This window comes from Plectropomus leopardus, chromosome 13 (genome assembly GCF_008729295.1).
Source record: "Plectropomus leopardus isolate mb chromosome 13, YSFRI_Pleo_2.0, whole genome shotgun sequence".
NCBI classification, from domain to species: Eukaryota; Metazoa; Chordata; class Actinopteri; order Perciformes; family Serranidae; genus Plectropomus; species Plectropomus leopardus.
The window spans coordinates 28,107,883-28,122,259 of NC_056475.1; the positions used below are offsets into that span (position 1 = coordinate 28,107,883).

General features: G+C 37.7%; 1 protein-coding gene across 1 annotated transcript in view; it reads left to right on the forward strand.

The window, feature by feature from the left end:
• cblb (Cbl proto-oncogene B, E3 ubiquitin protein ligase) overlaps window positions 1–13,042 on the forward strand; it is a 77,690-nt gene extending 64,648 nt beyond the window's left edge. The window contains exons 13-19 of the mRNA XM_042499049.1: window positions 2,135–2,226; window positions 6,769–6,903; window positions 7,010–7,074; window positions 8,158–8,271; window positions 9,818–10,012; window positions 10,222–10,338; window positions 12,290–13,042. Of these exons, the coding sequence (XP_042354983.1) occupies window positions 2,135–2,226; window positions 6,769–6,903; window positions 7,010–7,074; window positions 8,158–8,271; window positions 9,818–10,012; window positions 10,222–10,338; window positions 12,290–12,543 (972 nt within the window). The 3' untranslated portion in view covers window positions 12,544–13,042. The remainder of the gene's footprint in view (window positions 1–2,134; window positions 2,227–6,768; window positions 6,904–7,009; window positions 7,075–8,157; window positions 8,272–9,817; window positions 10,013–10,221; window positions 10,339–12,289) is intronic.
• Window positions 13,043–14,377: the final 1,335 nt, after the last annotated feature.

The following is a 14,377-nucleotide window of genomic DNA, read 5'->3' on the forward strand; positions in this document are numbered from 1 at the left end:
ATTATTTTAGAGCTGGGTGTGGGCAACACAGCATTTCTGTCACCTCCTACAGATTGAATTCATTCTTCATTAGTGTTTATGCCATCCTGTGGGTTTCCTGCTGCCCACAATTTGTATATTTATTATCTGTAGATGTAGAAGTGTCTGTAATGTGTCCTACACAGACTCTGAGTTCACGTGTTTTTATCCTTCGTGTTAGGAAAGAGGATTTGATTCTTTATTTATTACCTATGAATATTGTTTACCACCTTGATTCTCAAAGACATGAAACAAGAAGTGAGGATAGAAGCTTTCTCTGACAGTCACTTTGTAGATAAAACATGCAGCAGGCTCTTACTGTAAGCTGCTCCGCCGCTCCTCTGATGTGTAAATACACACTTGAAGAGCGTTAGATGGTATGTAAATATGATGCTAAATAATGAAATCCTCGGTTTAACCGAAGCTCAGCACGAACGTTCAAATGCAACCAATCAAATCCTGCAGAGACTCCCTCTACACTCACTGGGGGTGGAAACCAGAGTACTGCTGAGCGTCTGCATAATTTGTACATTCTCTACACTTTATCTTTTAAAAGCCTGGTGTGCAGCACGCACACGCACGCAGCCAAACACTCGCTGTGCCTCCAGAGACACTCTTTGATCAGAAAATGCCTCCAGTCTGTCGCCTGTGGAGAACATTGTCACTTTTGGTAATATTCAGGAAGTTAATGTGGTTATTTGCATACTTTTTGTCTTCCATGTAGAGCTACCGTAGTTTCAAAGACAGGTGAATTTTGCATATATTTCTCAGCGAGTGCGACTAAAGGTCAAATCTGGATGAGGACTGTCAGAATTGTCTGGCGATGTGGCTTTAGAGTACTTTTAAGTACTTTTGGCTAAAATGCATCTCCTACAGCAGCTCTATGTGTCTTTGCAGATGTGGAGAGGCACTCACTTTACTTCATGCTGAGTAATCAGGCAGGAGATTCACAGGTCGAGCCTTCGCTGTGAATGCAGATTATTGTTGGCATGGGATTAATACTAATCTGAGTCACAGAGGACGTCGACCACGCGGTGCTGCTCTGAATTTCTTTTCCATCCATTATCACAAAATGACGATAAAAATGGATTTCGGATGCTAAGAGCACTGTGGGCTGGTGATTGGAGAAAGCATTTGTTTTCTTGAAAATTATGAAGTTTGATTGAAAACAAGTTATTTGCACATTAGCATTTGTATTTGCACATTTTTTAACACTTTGAAACCTGGATCAACTTTTTTTTGTGCTGCATTCAGATGCCTTTCACAAGTATTTTAAACTTTGAACCTTGAGCAAATGGTTTAATGTCATTCAGTAACATGGGGGAAAAAAGGTAAGTAGACAAGATATGTCCTGCAATTGCAAGAAATTAGTAGTTAAAAAAATGGAAAAAATGTCTAGAGATGTTTGTAATCAGCACAAACACATATTTGAAATTATTGAACAGAGCTATTGTAATTATTAGGTTAAGTTTTATCAGTGAATTTACTTCTCTTCAATTTCTGTTGTTTTATTTATTTACTTTCTCTGTTTTTGTTGTTGGTATAAATGGCTAAAATCTATTGGAAAAATATATTTATAATTATCAAAAGTACATATTTAAATTATGTTACAGAATTATTATAATTTTAAACACTTTTTGCAAGTCATGTTTGCCTTGTTTGTTTAATTTAGCTTTTGTTAAGTTTTTTTATGGGATATTTGTTGGTATGTTTTTTTACAAATTTTCAGGAGTTTTTTTGTAATGTTTATTAATTTCTTGCTAATTCCTGGGTTATTTCTTCTCAAGTTGCTCATTGCCTTTATTTCTGAAAGAAATCAAGTCCATTTGCCCACGTTTCAAAGGACTGAAGCCACACTTCTTTTTCAGTGAGTGAAATATTAGTTTGCTGCAGAGCTGCTGCATCTGCCTTCAGTTCAGTCTCCTGGCTCTGTTTGATAAGTGATGAGGACTCTGCGCCGTCTTCCTCACACACCAGAATTAGGGGTGAACCTCAGACATCTGCAGCTTAATATATTGTTTTAAAGTTTATTTTAGCTCATCAGATTCAGTCGACATTTACCTTTCAGTTGTTTCTTTGTGTTGATGACCCACCCCTCTCTCTCTTGTGTGTGCAGCCTTTCTCTAACGGTGTGCAAGTCAGCGAGGAGTATGACATCCTTCCTTCACGGCACTCGCCAACACAGTCCACGCTTACCTGTAGCCATAAGTGAGTATTACACACACATACACACACATTATAGGACTATTTATATGGCAGAATATGGACAAAGTTTTCCAGTAAATACCCTGAAAAGTGTGGGCAATATTAAAATGATATCAACACAGAGCGCATAAGTATTTATATGAGCAGGAAAGCTCAAATGTGTGGAACAAGTTTGTTCTCCGTATCCATGCAGTGGTTCAGCACTGCAACCAGTGCATTCCCAGTGAACTTTTTTATACTCAAGAACAAAAGAGTAAGGCAGTGTGCCACTTTGCAACAAAGAGCCCCAAAAAATAGCAAAAAATAGTAAAAGTTACATGAAAATTAGCAAAAAAGAAAAGTAAAAACAAAAACAACCAAAGAAAATAGTAGTAAAGTAATGAATAAATATATTTCTGTAAAATATATTTAAATATTATGATGATTATGGTGACGATGATGGTAATAATAATATTAATAATAGTAAGATATATATTAATATATATATATATATATATATATATATATATATATATATATTATATATATATATATATATATATATATATATATATATATAATAGTTTCTTACTAATTTTGGGGGTGATTTCTTTTTAAAATGCACACTGCCTTTATTCATGTTTTCGAAAGAAATCAAACCGCTTTGCTCAGGTGTCAAAGGCTTAAATGCTTGTGATAGGTGTCTGAATGCTGCTCGAGAAAACTAATGTCAGTCCAGGTTTCAAAGGGTTAAAGCAGAATTTTGTGAGAGCAGTTAACAAAATTGGGCTTGTGTTACAGATTTGAGTAACCCTCAGTTTAACACTTAGCACTCAGTGTTTGTGTTTAGCTTTTCCTCTTATTCTAAAGTCTCATCTCCTGAACCTGCTGCTGTCTTTTCTCCGTGCTTTCAGACTCAGTGAGGTCTAGTAGCCGGAGGGAAAAGTCTTGGTTAGAAACAGCTTTGAAAAATGATGACTGGTTGTCTAATAGCCTTTTAGCTGCAGCCAGAATTAGATTAGGTATTTCTGTTTATCGGGCTGCTGTAGTGGAGGCAGGGGATAGAGCTGTCACTTCTGATGAAGCCTGAGTCGAGAGAGGAAGCTCTGCTTCTGCTGCAAACAAGTTAGTGTAGTAAAATAGCGTGAGGTCGTTTGAGTGATGGAAGCACACTTCCTTTACATATATGGCAGCAGCTGACGTGTGCATATGCATTTTGCAAGCGCAGATTATTTTCTCAGGATCACTAACACACATCTTTCAAAGCCAGTGACGCCTACAGCCAGAGGCGTTATTTACTCAGGTTATCTGTCCATCCGTCCCATCATGTATATGTGATATCTCATAAATACCTTGAGAGAATTTCTTCGTAAACTTGTTAGTGTTTGGTGGTCAGAAGTCTCTGTGACCTCACAAGACACAATTTTGGCCTTAAATCAAGAATTCATATTATGGCAATTATGACAAAACTATTTACAGTCATATATTTGACTTCATTATAGTAATACTTTATTCAACTTTTTTGTAACAACACTTAATTTAACTTTATTATTACAACACAATTACCCAACTTTATTGTAACAGTACTTTATTAGACTTTTTTGTAACTCAACTTTATTTAAGTTTATTATAACAGTACTAAAATTAACTTTATAATAACATTACTACATTTAAAGTTATTGTAAAAGTACTTTATTAACCCTTTTATAACATTAGTTTATTTAACTTTATTACAAAAGTACTTCATTTAACTTTGTTCTGACACAGCTTTATTTATCTTTATTGTCATGTCAAGTCAAGCCAATTTTATTTAAGAGGCCCATTATCACAAAACATGGTTTGCCTCAGAGGGCTTTACAGCATACGACATCCCTCTGCCCTTAGACCCTCACATCACCTAAGGAAAAACTCCCACCATGACCTTTTTTAAATTCATTATAAGATTACTATATTTAATTTTGTTGTAACATTAACGTTATCTAACTTTACTGTGAGAGTACTTTATCTAATTTTATTTTAACATTTCTTCAATTCACTTCATTTTTCATTGGAAATTCATTAATATTTGAATTTTATGACTAGGGCTGATGTTGGTTAAAAAAGATAAACTCAATGAAAGTAGAAAATCATATTAATGTATAATATTTTCTAAAGCCTGATTCTGAAAAGTGAATTTTGAATGCAGAGCAGTATGACACTGCACAAAAAATAATAAATGCATAAAAATCAATGTTACTGTTAATAATTGACATATCCGAAGCTGTGATTATAAAAAAAATCTACTTTGCATCGGTATTTTGAAAATAATTCATGTTTTGTGTTTGTTTTTATCTAAAAACATAGTGGCATCATGACAAAAAAAATGGTATTTAAAGGGTTAAAATTCTAAAAATAAGTGAATATATTTGATATTTATGATTAGAGCTGATAAAAAATAACTAAATGAAAGTAGAAAATAATATGAATGTATAATAATTTTGCAAGCTTGATTTTGAAAGCACATTTTTTTGCAGAGCAATAAGGTTGTGTAATATTAAAGCGGGTCCAAAGGGTTAATATGTAACAGGGGTTATTGTGGGACATTAGGCTGTGCAGGTGTTTCTTGTAACTGATTGACTCTTTCATCAGTAATGGTAGACAGTGTCCTCTCTGTTGCCTTGTTTAATGGTTTCCAACAGGGGACACAACAGTTGGTGTACTTTGCACCTTTGCAGCACAATAACGCTGTACTGTAACACATCAGGTATGTAAACACAACCAGCAGGGTGGAGTCAGCTGATACGTGCTGCTGCATATTTTCACATTACACTGCAAATTAATGGAGTCATAATGCATTTGGCCTAATAGCTGTGCTCTGCAGTCTGTCTGCGTTGTTTTGGGACTTTTATCCATTCAGAAAGAACCTGAGTATTATCAATCACAGCTTCACACATGTAGTACAATCACTTCTGCTGATGAGCCACACTTCATGGCTTTCTATTTTGCTCGAGGGTGCCAGAGCAGTAATGAGGTGAGGGAGCTCAGCTGCTTTTCACACACACACACATTTCCCCAACAACTGACAGGGAAATCACAACATACACCCTTTATACCACAGGCCTGCTTCTCAGATTTTTACAGCAGTGCCTCCCAAGCTTTTTAAACCACCTCACACATTTAAAAAACACACACATACACATGCATCCTTTATGGTTTACTGCCTGCCTAAAAATTAGTGTCCATGAACCCATCCCTGTTAATCACTCAGGTTAAAGAAAGTCATTCATTTTAAGATATGGCACTGTGCTGATTACACATTTTACTTGAATGATAAATACAAATGTAAAATTCTAATTAATAAATTTTTTTTTTTTTCATTTCCTGTCAAGGTAAAATTAAAAATCAGAAAACACCAGTCCTGCTCTGGAGGAAATGAAATATTTAAAAAGTATGGTTCCATGTTGATGATATTTTAAAAGTTGTATAATGACAACAATGGCCTGTGGGTGTGCATTTTTTATGTTTAAAAAAGTCTTCTGCATTGAATGGTGCTTTAATGGCTTTATTAATTTAACAAATGAAAATAAAAATATATACAGTTGTTTCACTTAAGCTGCAAGGCGAGACGAGGTTTAAAAGTTTATTTATATAGCACACTTCAGCAACAAGGTAATTCAAAGTGCTCTACATAAAACATCAAAGGCATCGAGACAGCGTGAAACACATCATAAAAGGACATTTAAATGCAATTAAAAACTTAAATAAAGAATTTAGACAATAAAAAAAATAAAACCAAGCTAAAATACTGAGATAAAATAGAAAAATAAAAGTTACAGTACAGTGTAAGAAATGAAATTGCAAAGAGGTAGAGAACAGAAAATAAATATGAGAAAACAGAAAGGAGCTTGAGTATAGAAAATAAAAACAAGCTAAAAATGTACCAAGGCAGGTACACAAAAATAAAAGTTACAGTGCCATCTAAGAAATTAATAAATATTGAAATCACAAAGTGTAAAAAAAGCAAAACAGACAAAACCAACCAAAAAAATAAATAAATTAGACGTATTTTTGTGGGACATGTGAAAGTGCTGTTTTGCAGACACAAAGTCTCTTGATGCAGCGAGAAATGAAAGAAAGCGCAGCCTGTAGGTCTGGTGTGTAGGTCAGGTGTGTTTTGCCTTTAAAAACTGTCAATCAATGACTTTTGTTTGTGTTCCATCACAACTTTGCATGTGCCGCTAAACAGTCTACCTCTTCTTTTGTGTAGAAAATCAGGGAATGGCCTTGCATTATCTTTAGCAGTCATTTTTATCAGTAAATGTAAAGCATTTGTGATGCACGTCTTCATCTTCATAACCAGAAACAAGAGTGAGTTTTGCTCCTCAAAAGAAATGAACAAGAAGTTGCAGTGGTTGGACTGTTATGGAGTTTTTGTTGAATTTGCATATTCTGTCCTCACAGCTCCCCAGGTCTACCATCCCTCCTCCTAATGCGACTGTAAAAAATCAGTCAGTGATCGCGGTTTGAATGTAATATGAGTGACACTAATGGAAAAGCTGTTCTGATCAATCATGGTCATCTTCACAGACCCTCCAACCCTTTCAGCAGTCCCGTGATAGAACGACAGCGGGGAGCGATGGAGAGAGCAGAGGACGACTATCAGGTCCCGTCGTCCAACCTGTGCCTGAGCCAGGCTCCCATCTGCATCGCTGTCCCCGGCAGGTAGCGGCTCTCTCATATCTTAATGAATTATAGTTACTGATTCGGCAATTATGGCCTATTAGAGTTTAATTAGGCTGCTGTGAACTGAAGATTTCCTCTCGTTCAGGCACTTGGAGAACGGCTCGCCAGAGCCCTCCATCGATGAGAAGAAGTCCCAGCCCCCTGAGCCTGGTGAGTCCTGAAACCACAAGTTATACATCTGTTATTTAAATCCCTGTTGCTGTAACTGTATGAACATACCAGCACACCTTGTTGAGTCTTAAATTAAGAGACTACATGTAATTCCTTGTGTTTCTGGTACACGTCAACCTGTTTTCAACAGGTTCTTGTTGAATGATATTATCATGATATCAGTATCCTTCCAGGGTCATGAAGAACCTGGAAAAGTCATGGAAAGTTGCAAATAGCAATTTTCAGGCCTGGAGAAGTTTTAAAAAACAAAATATGCCCTGAAAGTTTTGAAAAGTCATGGAATTTTGTTTCACAAACCTGTGTGATAACACATGATTTGTTCAAGGACCATTTGGAATTTGATAATCCAATGATAATTTCTGTTTTTAAAGTCTCATGCTGTGATTGCTGATTTTTATCACCAAAACTTAAAAAAAAATATATATATGTAAAATTCTAAAATAAAATATTGAACCCCTTTTTTTAACGCATATTTTCTTGAAAACGCAGCAGTAAAATGAATACAAAACTCAGCCATTTAAAGTTGTTTTCCCTCCCCTGTCCTTTGGTTTTAATTTTATCCTAACTCTTAGACTTAGATCAACTTTATTGTCATTCCAACTATACACAACAGTGCACATGGAACGACATTTTGTTGCATTGGCTCCGAAATAATAATAATAACAAAAACTGCAGTGACATACAAAAGAAGAAACACTAAATAAAAGAAACACTATATAAAAATAGAATAAATAGATAAATAAAAATTGCATATATGCATATATACATGTATACAACTCTACCGTGGTTTCATCTAGCTTGTGTTCAGCAGGCCTGTTTGACTTTCTGTTGCTGTATCGCCGTCTATATATCCCATTTCTGCTTTGATTTTTTTTTTTAATGAAAGCACTTTATAAACTCTGCTTTTAAAGGTGCTATATATCTATAAAGTTCATGAAGGATTTTAAACCTCATCCAAAAATGCCAAAGTGTGTAACAACCGTGTTGAATTTTCTAAGGCCATCATCAGAAACCTTTTTTTTTTTTATTTACAAAGAGTCATTCTCTGCTTCTGTCCCTCAGGTGGACACTCTGAGTCGGTCAGGGGCTTGGTCCCGCGGGTGCCACATACAGCCCCCTGCTCCTTCATCGCCAACAAGATCCCCTCAGACTACGACATTCTGCTGCCCCCACAAGGTAGCCAACCCTGACTGTAACCCACCTCCACGCTCACCCCTCCTCACCCAGCCACGGCTGCCTGTTTGTCTCCTCTGCTGTCTAATCGCCTGTCTGAGCCTGTCTGAGCTTGTCCTCCCTGTGCAACACGCTGCTGCTGTCAAACTTGTCCGACTGTAAAATGTCACTCTTATCTCAGAAAAAATCTTCCAGTGTCAAACTTGTAATGACTTCAACCGATGATTCTCGAGTGACAGGTTTAAGATTTCTCTCTTTGCTTTATTTAGATCTGATTTAATGCTGAGAAGTTCAGTGTGTTGCATCAGATTATCAGAAGATGATAAGACCCATCCATAAACCCCCAAAATAACATTAACGTTTGCAGAATTTTATGAAAACCATATTCTGCGGCTGGTATACAGCACTATTTCTGTGCAACAGATACTCATTCAAAAAAAAACACTTGGAGCAGAGTTCACATGTTACAGGACAAGGACCCTTTAGCTCAAATACAAATAAAGCAGAGACCCCCTGCTGCATTTGCTGTATACAATTGAGGTAATACTTTCAATATTTTAGGGTCCCACCCTCTACACTTTGGCCTGTGATTTCTGAGGTTGAGGGTGTGTTAAAGTTTGTTGCTCCAAAAGTAACAAAATATCAACTGTGGAACAATAATACAGCTAGCTGGGCAATATGTAAAAAAAAAAAAGGTGCCGCACAGTGATTTAGCATTAGCAAGCTCACATGATTTCACAGGGAAGAACGTATATTAAACACGTAAATAAGGGTACAAATAATAGAATTAAACACAATTAAGACAAATTAAAAGATAAATCAAAAGACAAACTTAAAATAAATTAATAAAAATAATAGTATAGTATAATGCATATGTGGAATTTCACTTTAATTTTCAAGTTTACAGAACTATTTTAATAAAGTCCACCTATGGGCTTTGATAATAGCTGAAGGTTAGTCCTGCTATTTGTTTACAGCATTACAGTAACATAGTGTACATTTATTACTAGACCATGTAACCTCTGCTACACGTGTTACCATTGGAATGATGATCTGCTATTGGGGAGGTACATTTTTCATCTTTTAAGTTTACTTTATAATTGTAATTAAGTCCCCTTTTGGCCTCCATAAGCTATGGCTGCTTGATTGTAATGATTTCTCATTATGTGTGTTTGGTTTCTTCAAAGCACCTCTCCAGGGTTCTGTTAACTGTTTAGTTCAGCATCCTGAGCATTTGTGTATTGTACATGGGTAAGTATTTGAAACAGAGCCTTTGACTTTGATCACTTTTATCCACAACAAGTTTCTAAACCAGTCGTCTTGCACCTCTTGTCCCAGTCCTCCTCCTCCTCCTCCTCCTGTGAGGTCCCCATTAAAAAGTGTCCTCTCTTGGCTTTTGTCTAACAGGTTATATTGTCAGCTGCTCTTTTGGCACGTAATCCTATTGCTGGAACTGCAGGATTTTGACTTTATAGCATCGTCAGCCACCTCCTCATGGAATACCAAATCAGAGGGCTCAGTCTTGTCTTTGGTTTCTGTTGTGTTCCAGCATTGGAGGACCCATTCAACAGCCGCCCTCCGTCCCAGCCTCCCCCTCCACCGGCACGACACAGTTTCATCGACCTCTCCTCCTCCTCTTCCTACTCTCCGTCCTCATTCTGCAACTCCTCCACGTCCTCCTCCTCTGTCGTCGCGCGACCACACAGGCCCTCCTCTGGGCACGAGCACTTATTGTTGACCCCCGGTGAGCCTGCGAAACTGTGATTTTTCGCTCTGATCAGAACTGAAAAAAAGAAAGTATTATCTTGTATGTTGTAAATGCTAATCTGATGATTTTCTCTCACTGTGGATAAAGTGCTTGTGGAATTGTGGAAAACGCTCAGCATTTATTTGTTCATTAACAGATAGCAACAGGGTTCTTAACCTAAATTTCTCTGTGTCGTCTGTGTTTAGACACGGTGTTTGACATGCTGAACAGTGCTGCTCCTCTGCCTCCAGTCAGACGACACACAGAACATGTGAAGGGCTCCAGAGGCTGCCTGGAGTACGACCATTTACCAACCAGTCAAGGTAGAATTACATCTCATTTTTAACATTAGAGAAAGCACACACATTGCCAGGTCTTAATAAGTGTGTAACTTTCACAAAAACATGAAAAAAAAACTGTAATAAACAAATAACAGCATGATCTCTGTGTTTTGGGCCTCAATCCTCTTAAATATTCTGACTGGACATGAGACCAAAATAAACATCAAAACCTGTAGGAAGAAAGATCTGGAAAAAGTTTGAGCCTTTGAAATTGAAATTGTGCATCTCAAAGAAGACAGAATTTTGGTAGGAAAGTTGCTTTGCCTGTTGAAAGAATCGTGCGCTCTCACAGGCAGGGGAAAGTGTAAGGGTTAAAAAACACAGCCCCACTAATTGAGATTTTTCAGAGGCAGGCTTCAATCTGAGTGTTATGAGAGGCAACAAAAGAAACCCACAGATGTATTTTCTTCGTAAAAACTTAAACTAAAACTTAAACTTAAAATAATTGATGGTAATCATTGTAATATCTCAGTTTAATGTCGTTTTAGAGCATTGTGGTAATTTTTTACAACCATAAAAAACAAATGTTATGCTGATGTCTAGCTGGCTAGCAAACGTTAACGCACATGACTGATTGTGCATGACGGTTCCCAAATTTTACCATGTTTCATGATGCATTCCCCCCTTTTGATGGCATATGATGCCCAAAGTTGCTGCACTTGTTACAGCACCTCTAATATCAGAGCAGACTGGCAGGGCCAGAGCAGGGTCACCAGTGTTAACCAGGGATACTCAGATTGGTTTGCTTCAGGGCCACTTTTGCAAAATTACAGCAGGTCAGGGGCCAGTTTGTAGGATTTTAGGACATTTGTCAGATTTTAGGACATTGCTAGGATTTTAGGACATTTCTAGAACTTCGGGCCATTTCTTGGCTTTCAGAACAATTCTAGGATTTTAGAACATTTCTCAGATTTTAGGAGGTTTCTCACATTTAAGGACGTTTCTGGAATGTTAGGATGTTTCTCAGATTTTAGGACATTTCTAAGATTTTAGGATGTGTCCAGGATTTTAGGAGGTTTCTCACATTTTAGAGCGTTTCAAGAATTTGGGACATTTCAAGGATTAAACATCTTTCTAGGATTTTAGGATGTCTCTCAGATTTAAGAAGGTTTGTCAGGTTTTATGATGTTTCTAGGATTTGGGACATTTCTAGGATTTTAGCATGTTTCTAGGATTTTAGAAGTTTCTTGATTTTAGGACATTTCAGAGATTTTAGTATGTTTCAGGGAAGTCTTGTAGTCACAATTATGCTCAATAAAGATAGGAACTGCCACTACAGTGCTGCTGTCATTGCTCTGCTGTGGTGACGGTGTGGAGAAGCTTAGAGTGCAGATGTGGAAGACCTGGAAACTCTGACCAACAGAGCAGGATTAACTTTTTTTCAGGGAGGGGAGCTTAAAGAAACAGACACTAATAAGGAGAGTTTCAGAGAGTGAATACAGTTATATTCAGGCACACTATATGAGAAAATAATTTTTTTTTAAAACATTAAAGCATGTAAGCATGTTCTCATAAAAATGCCAAATACAAGTATGAACCTGGAATTATGCATAATATGGAACCTTTAAGTTGTGAACGAATCACAAGTGTCAATGTTTTTCTATCTCCATCAGATAAATGTGAAATGTTATTGTGATAATGCCATTGATGCCACAGTTGCGTCTCTTTACATAAATGCCCTGAATGATGATGTTGTATCCGAGCCTTGAAGGGTCATCCCATTTCATAGGGGAAGATTTTGACCACCACCCCTTGCAACTCTATTCCGAGGGGCAAAAGGCAATTGAAAATAAGGGTAGTGGTAAAAAAGAGAAATGGGATTGGGCCTTAGTCTACAAACTTCTCCTCCACCACTCACTTATGCTAAGCTTCCTGCCTGTGTGCCAGAGGCGTTTTTCCACTGACATGATTTCTCTCCCTCTTTCTCTCCAAGTATCGATGGACTGTTTGCAGGCTCCTGCCAGGCCACCCAAGCCACTGCCCAGGAAGATCCCTCCGGACATTCAGCCGGGCAAACCCCACAGTCTGGAGTCGGAGAACGTGGACGCCAAAATCGCCAAGCTGATGGGGGAGGGTTACTCCTTCGAGGACGTGAAGCGGGCGCTGATGATCGCCCAGTACAAAGTGGACGTGGCCCGAAACATTCTGCGAGAGTTTGCCTTAGTGGCCCCGAGGCTGAACCTCTAGTCCTAGAGACAGCGACAGGGGAGCAAATGGAGCTGTGGAGCTGTGCCTCTGAATGGACTCACTAAAAGGGCTTCTTCATTCTGCTCGGCCTGGGACTGTTGGATCTACAGAAATCAACAGAAATATTTCAAGAGCCGTTTGTTGCCGAACAGAGACGACAATGCACAACAAAGTGGCTACAACCAAATCACAGTAGAACACAGAGAATTAAAAAAAGGCGAGATCTGTGAATGATTTAAACCTGTGAAAAAAAGAGAATACAGCTTGGTGTTGTTTACAGTGAGCTTTGCCGGTGCTGGCCTCTGGTTTCCAAACGCTCCTGTTTGTCTCCAGGCGCAGACTTTATACGCCTGATTCGATCCTGCTACTGCTGCTACTGTTCCTTCCACATCCTGCCACTCTCCTGATTACATTTGAAGGGCCTTTCAACAGAAAAAAGACATCTCCAGCTCTTTTTAGCTTAACCCTTTGAAATCACCTTTTTTGTGTGCTGCATTTGGACGCCTTTTACAAGCATTTAACCTTTGAAACATGAGTGAACTGCTTTTATTTATTTTATTATTTTTATTTTTTTTTCAAAAACATGGGGGGAAATAGCACTCAGCAGCTCTGGCTTAAATGTCCCACAAATTACAATTTTAAAAAAAGTTGAAAAGAAAATGGCAAGGTAAAAAAGAGAGAGAGGGAAAATCATTAGAAAATTATCAAATTACAGCAGTACATATATATATACATATATATATATATATATATATATATATACACACATATCTATCTATATATAAGGCATTTAATGAAATAGTCAAACAATGGAAATAACTGTCTGTCTAAGTATCTATCTATCTATATATCTATCTATCTATCTATATATATATGTATATATATGTATATATGTATATATATGTATATATAATTTTATCTTTTCTTGTAACTTCTTACTTTTTTTTGCTAGTTTCGGGGTCATTTGTTATTAAGTTTCTGTCCATACTTTTGAAAGAAAAGCCAATTTTCTCAGGTTTCAAAGGATTAACATGCACAAGTCATTTTTATTCTAACCAGTGGGGGGAGCCAGACTCCACCATTTCTCTTCTCTTTTTTTTCCCTCCCTTCTTCATGTCTCCTGTTTCCCTCACTCTCTGCTCTCCCTCCATGTGTTGTCCATTAGAGAACACTTCATTATTTGCCCAGGGTCTGGCTGACTTGTTGGTCTTAACAAGGTGTGGTGAGTCAGGAGCAGTTAAATGGAGCCAGAGGATGCCTTATTGATTCACTTGTTTCCCTCAGACCTGGAGAAAACTGTGCGACAGCTCCAGAGGAGCACTCTCGTTAGACTTGGTATCTTATTTGGACAAAAGGAGGAAAACAGGAAGAGGATAGAAGGGTTAGTTTTGATTTTTGTTTCTGTTCCTAGACCAGGGGATCCATTAACATTGTTTTATACTTTCTTCATCTGAGCACAGCAAAGCCTATGAATGTATCCGTTCTGTACACTGAGCTCCTCTCAGGCTCCTTTATGCCTATAAGTGACTAAGTGGTGGAAAATGTTTAATGTTTGTGGAATTTTGTTAATTTCTCCATGACAAAAGCCAGAGTGCCTGCGTTTCAGCTCAAGCATTTAAATGACAGGAGTGAGCCGCATGTCGCCTGATAGTGCTCAGAGACAGCGTGCTCTGCAGCCGCCTGTCGCCACTTTTCAATTACACAACCATCATGCGCTGAAGATGTCCACATTCCCCACGTCTGAGGAATCGCTGTCGGTCTGATTTGCAGCAATTATACATTTTTGTCCTGCGGTGGAGTTGAAGTGTGAACACAACAGAGGCGAAACAAAATA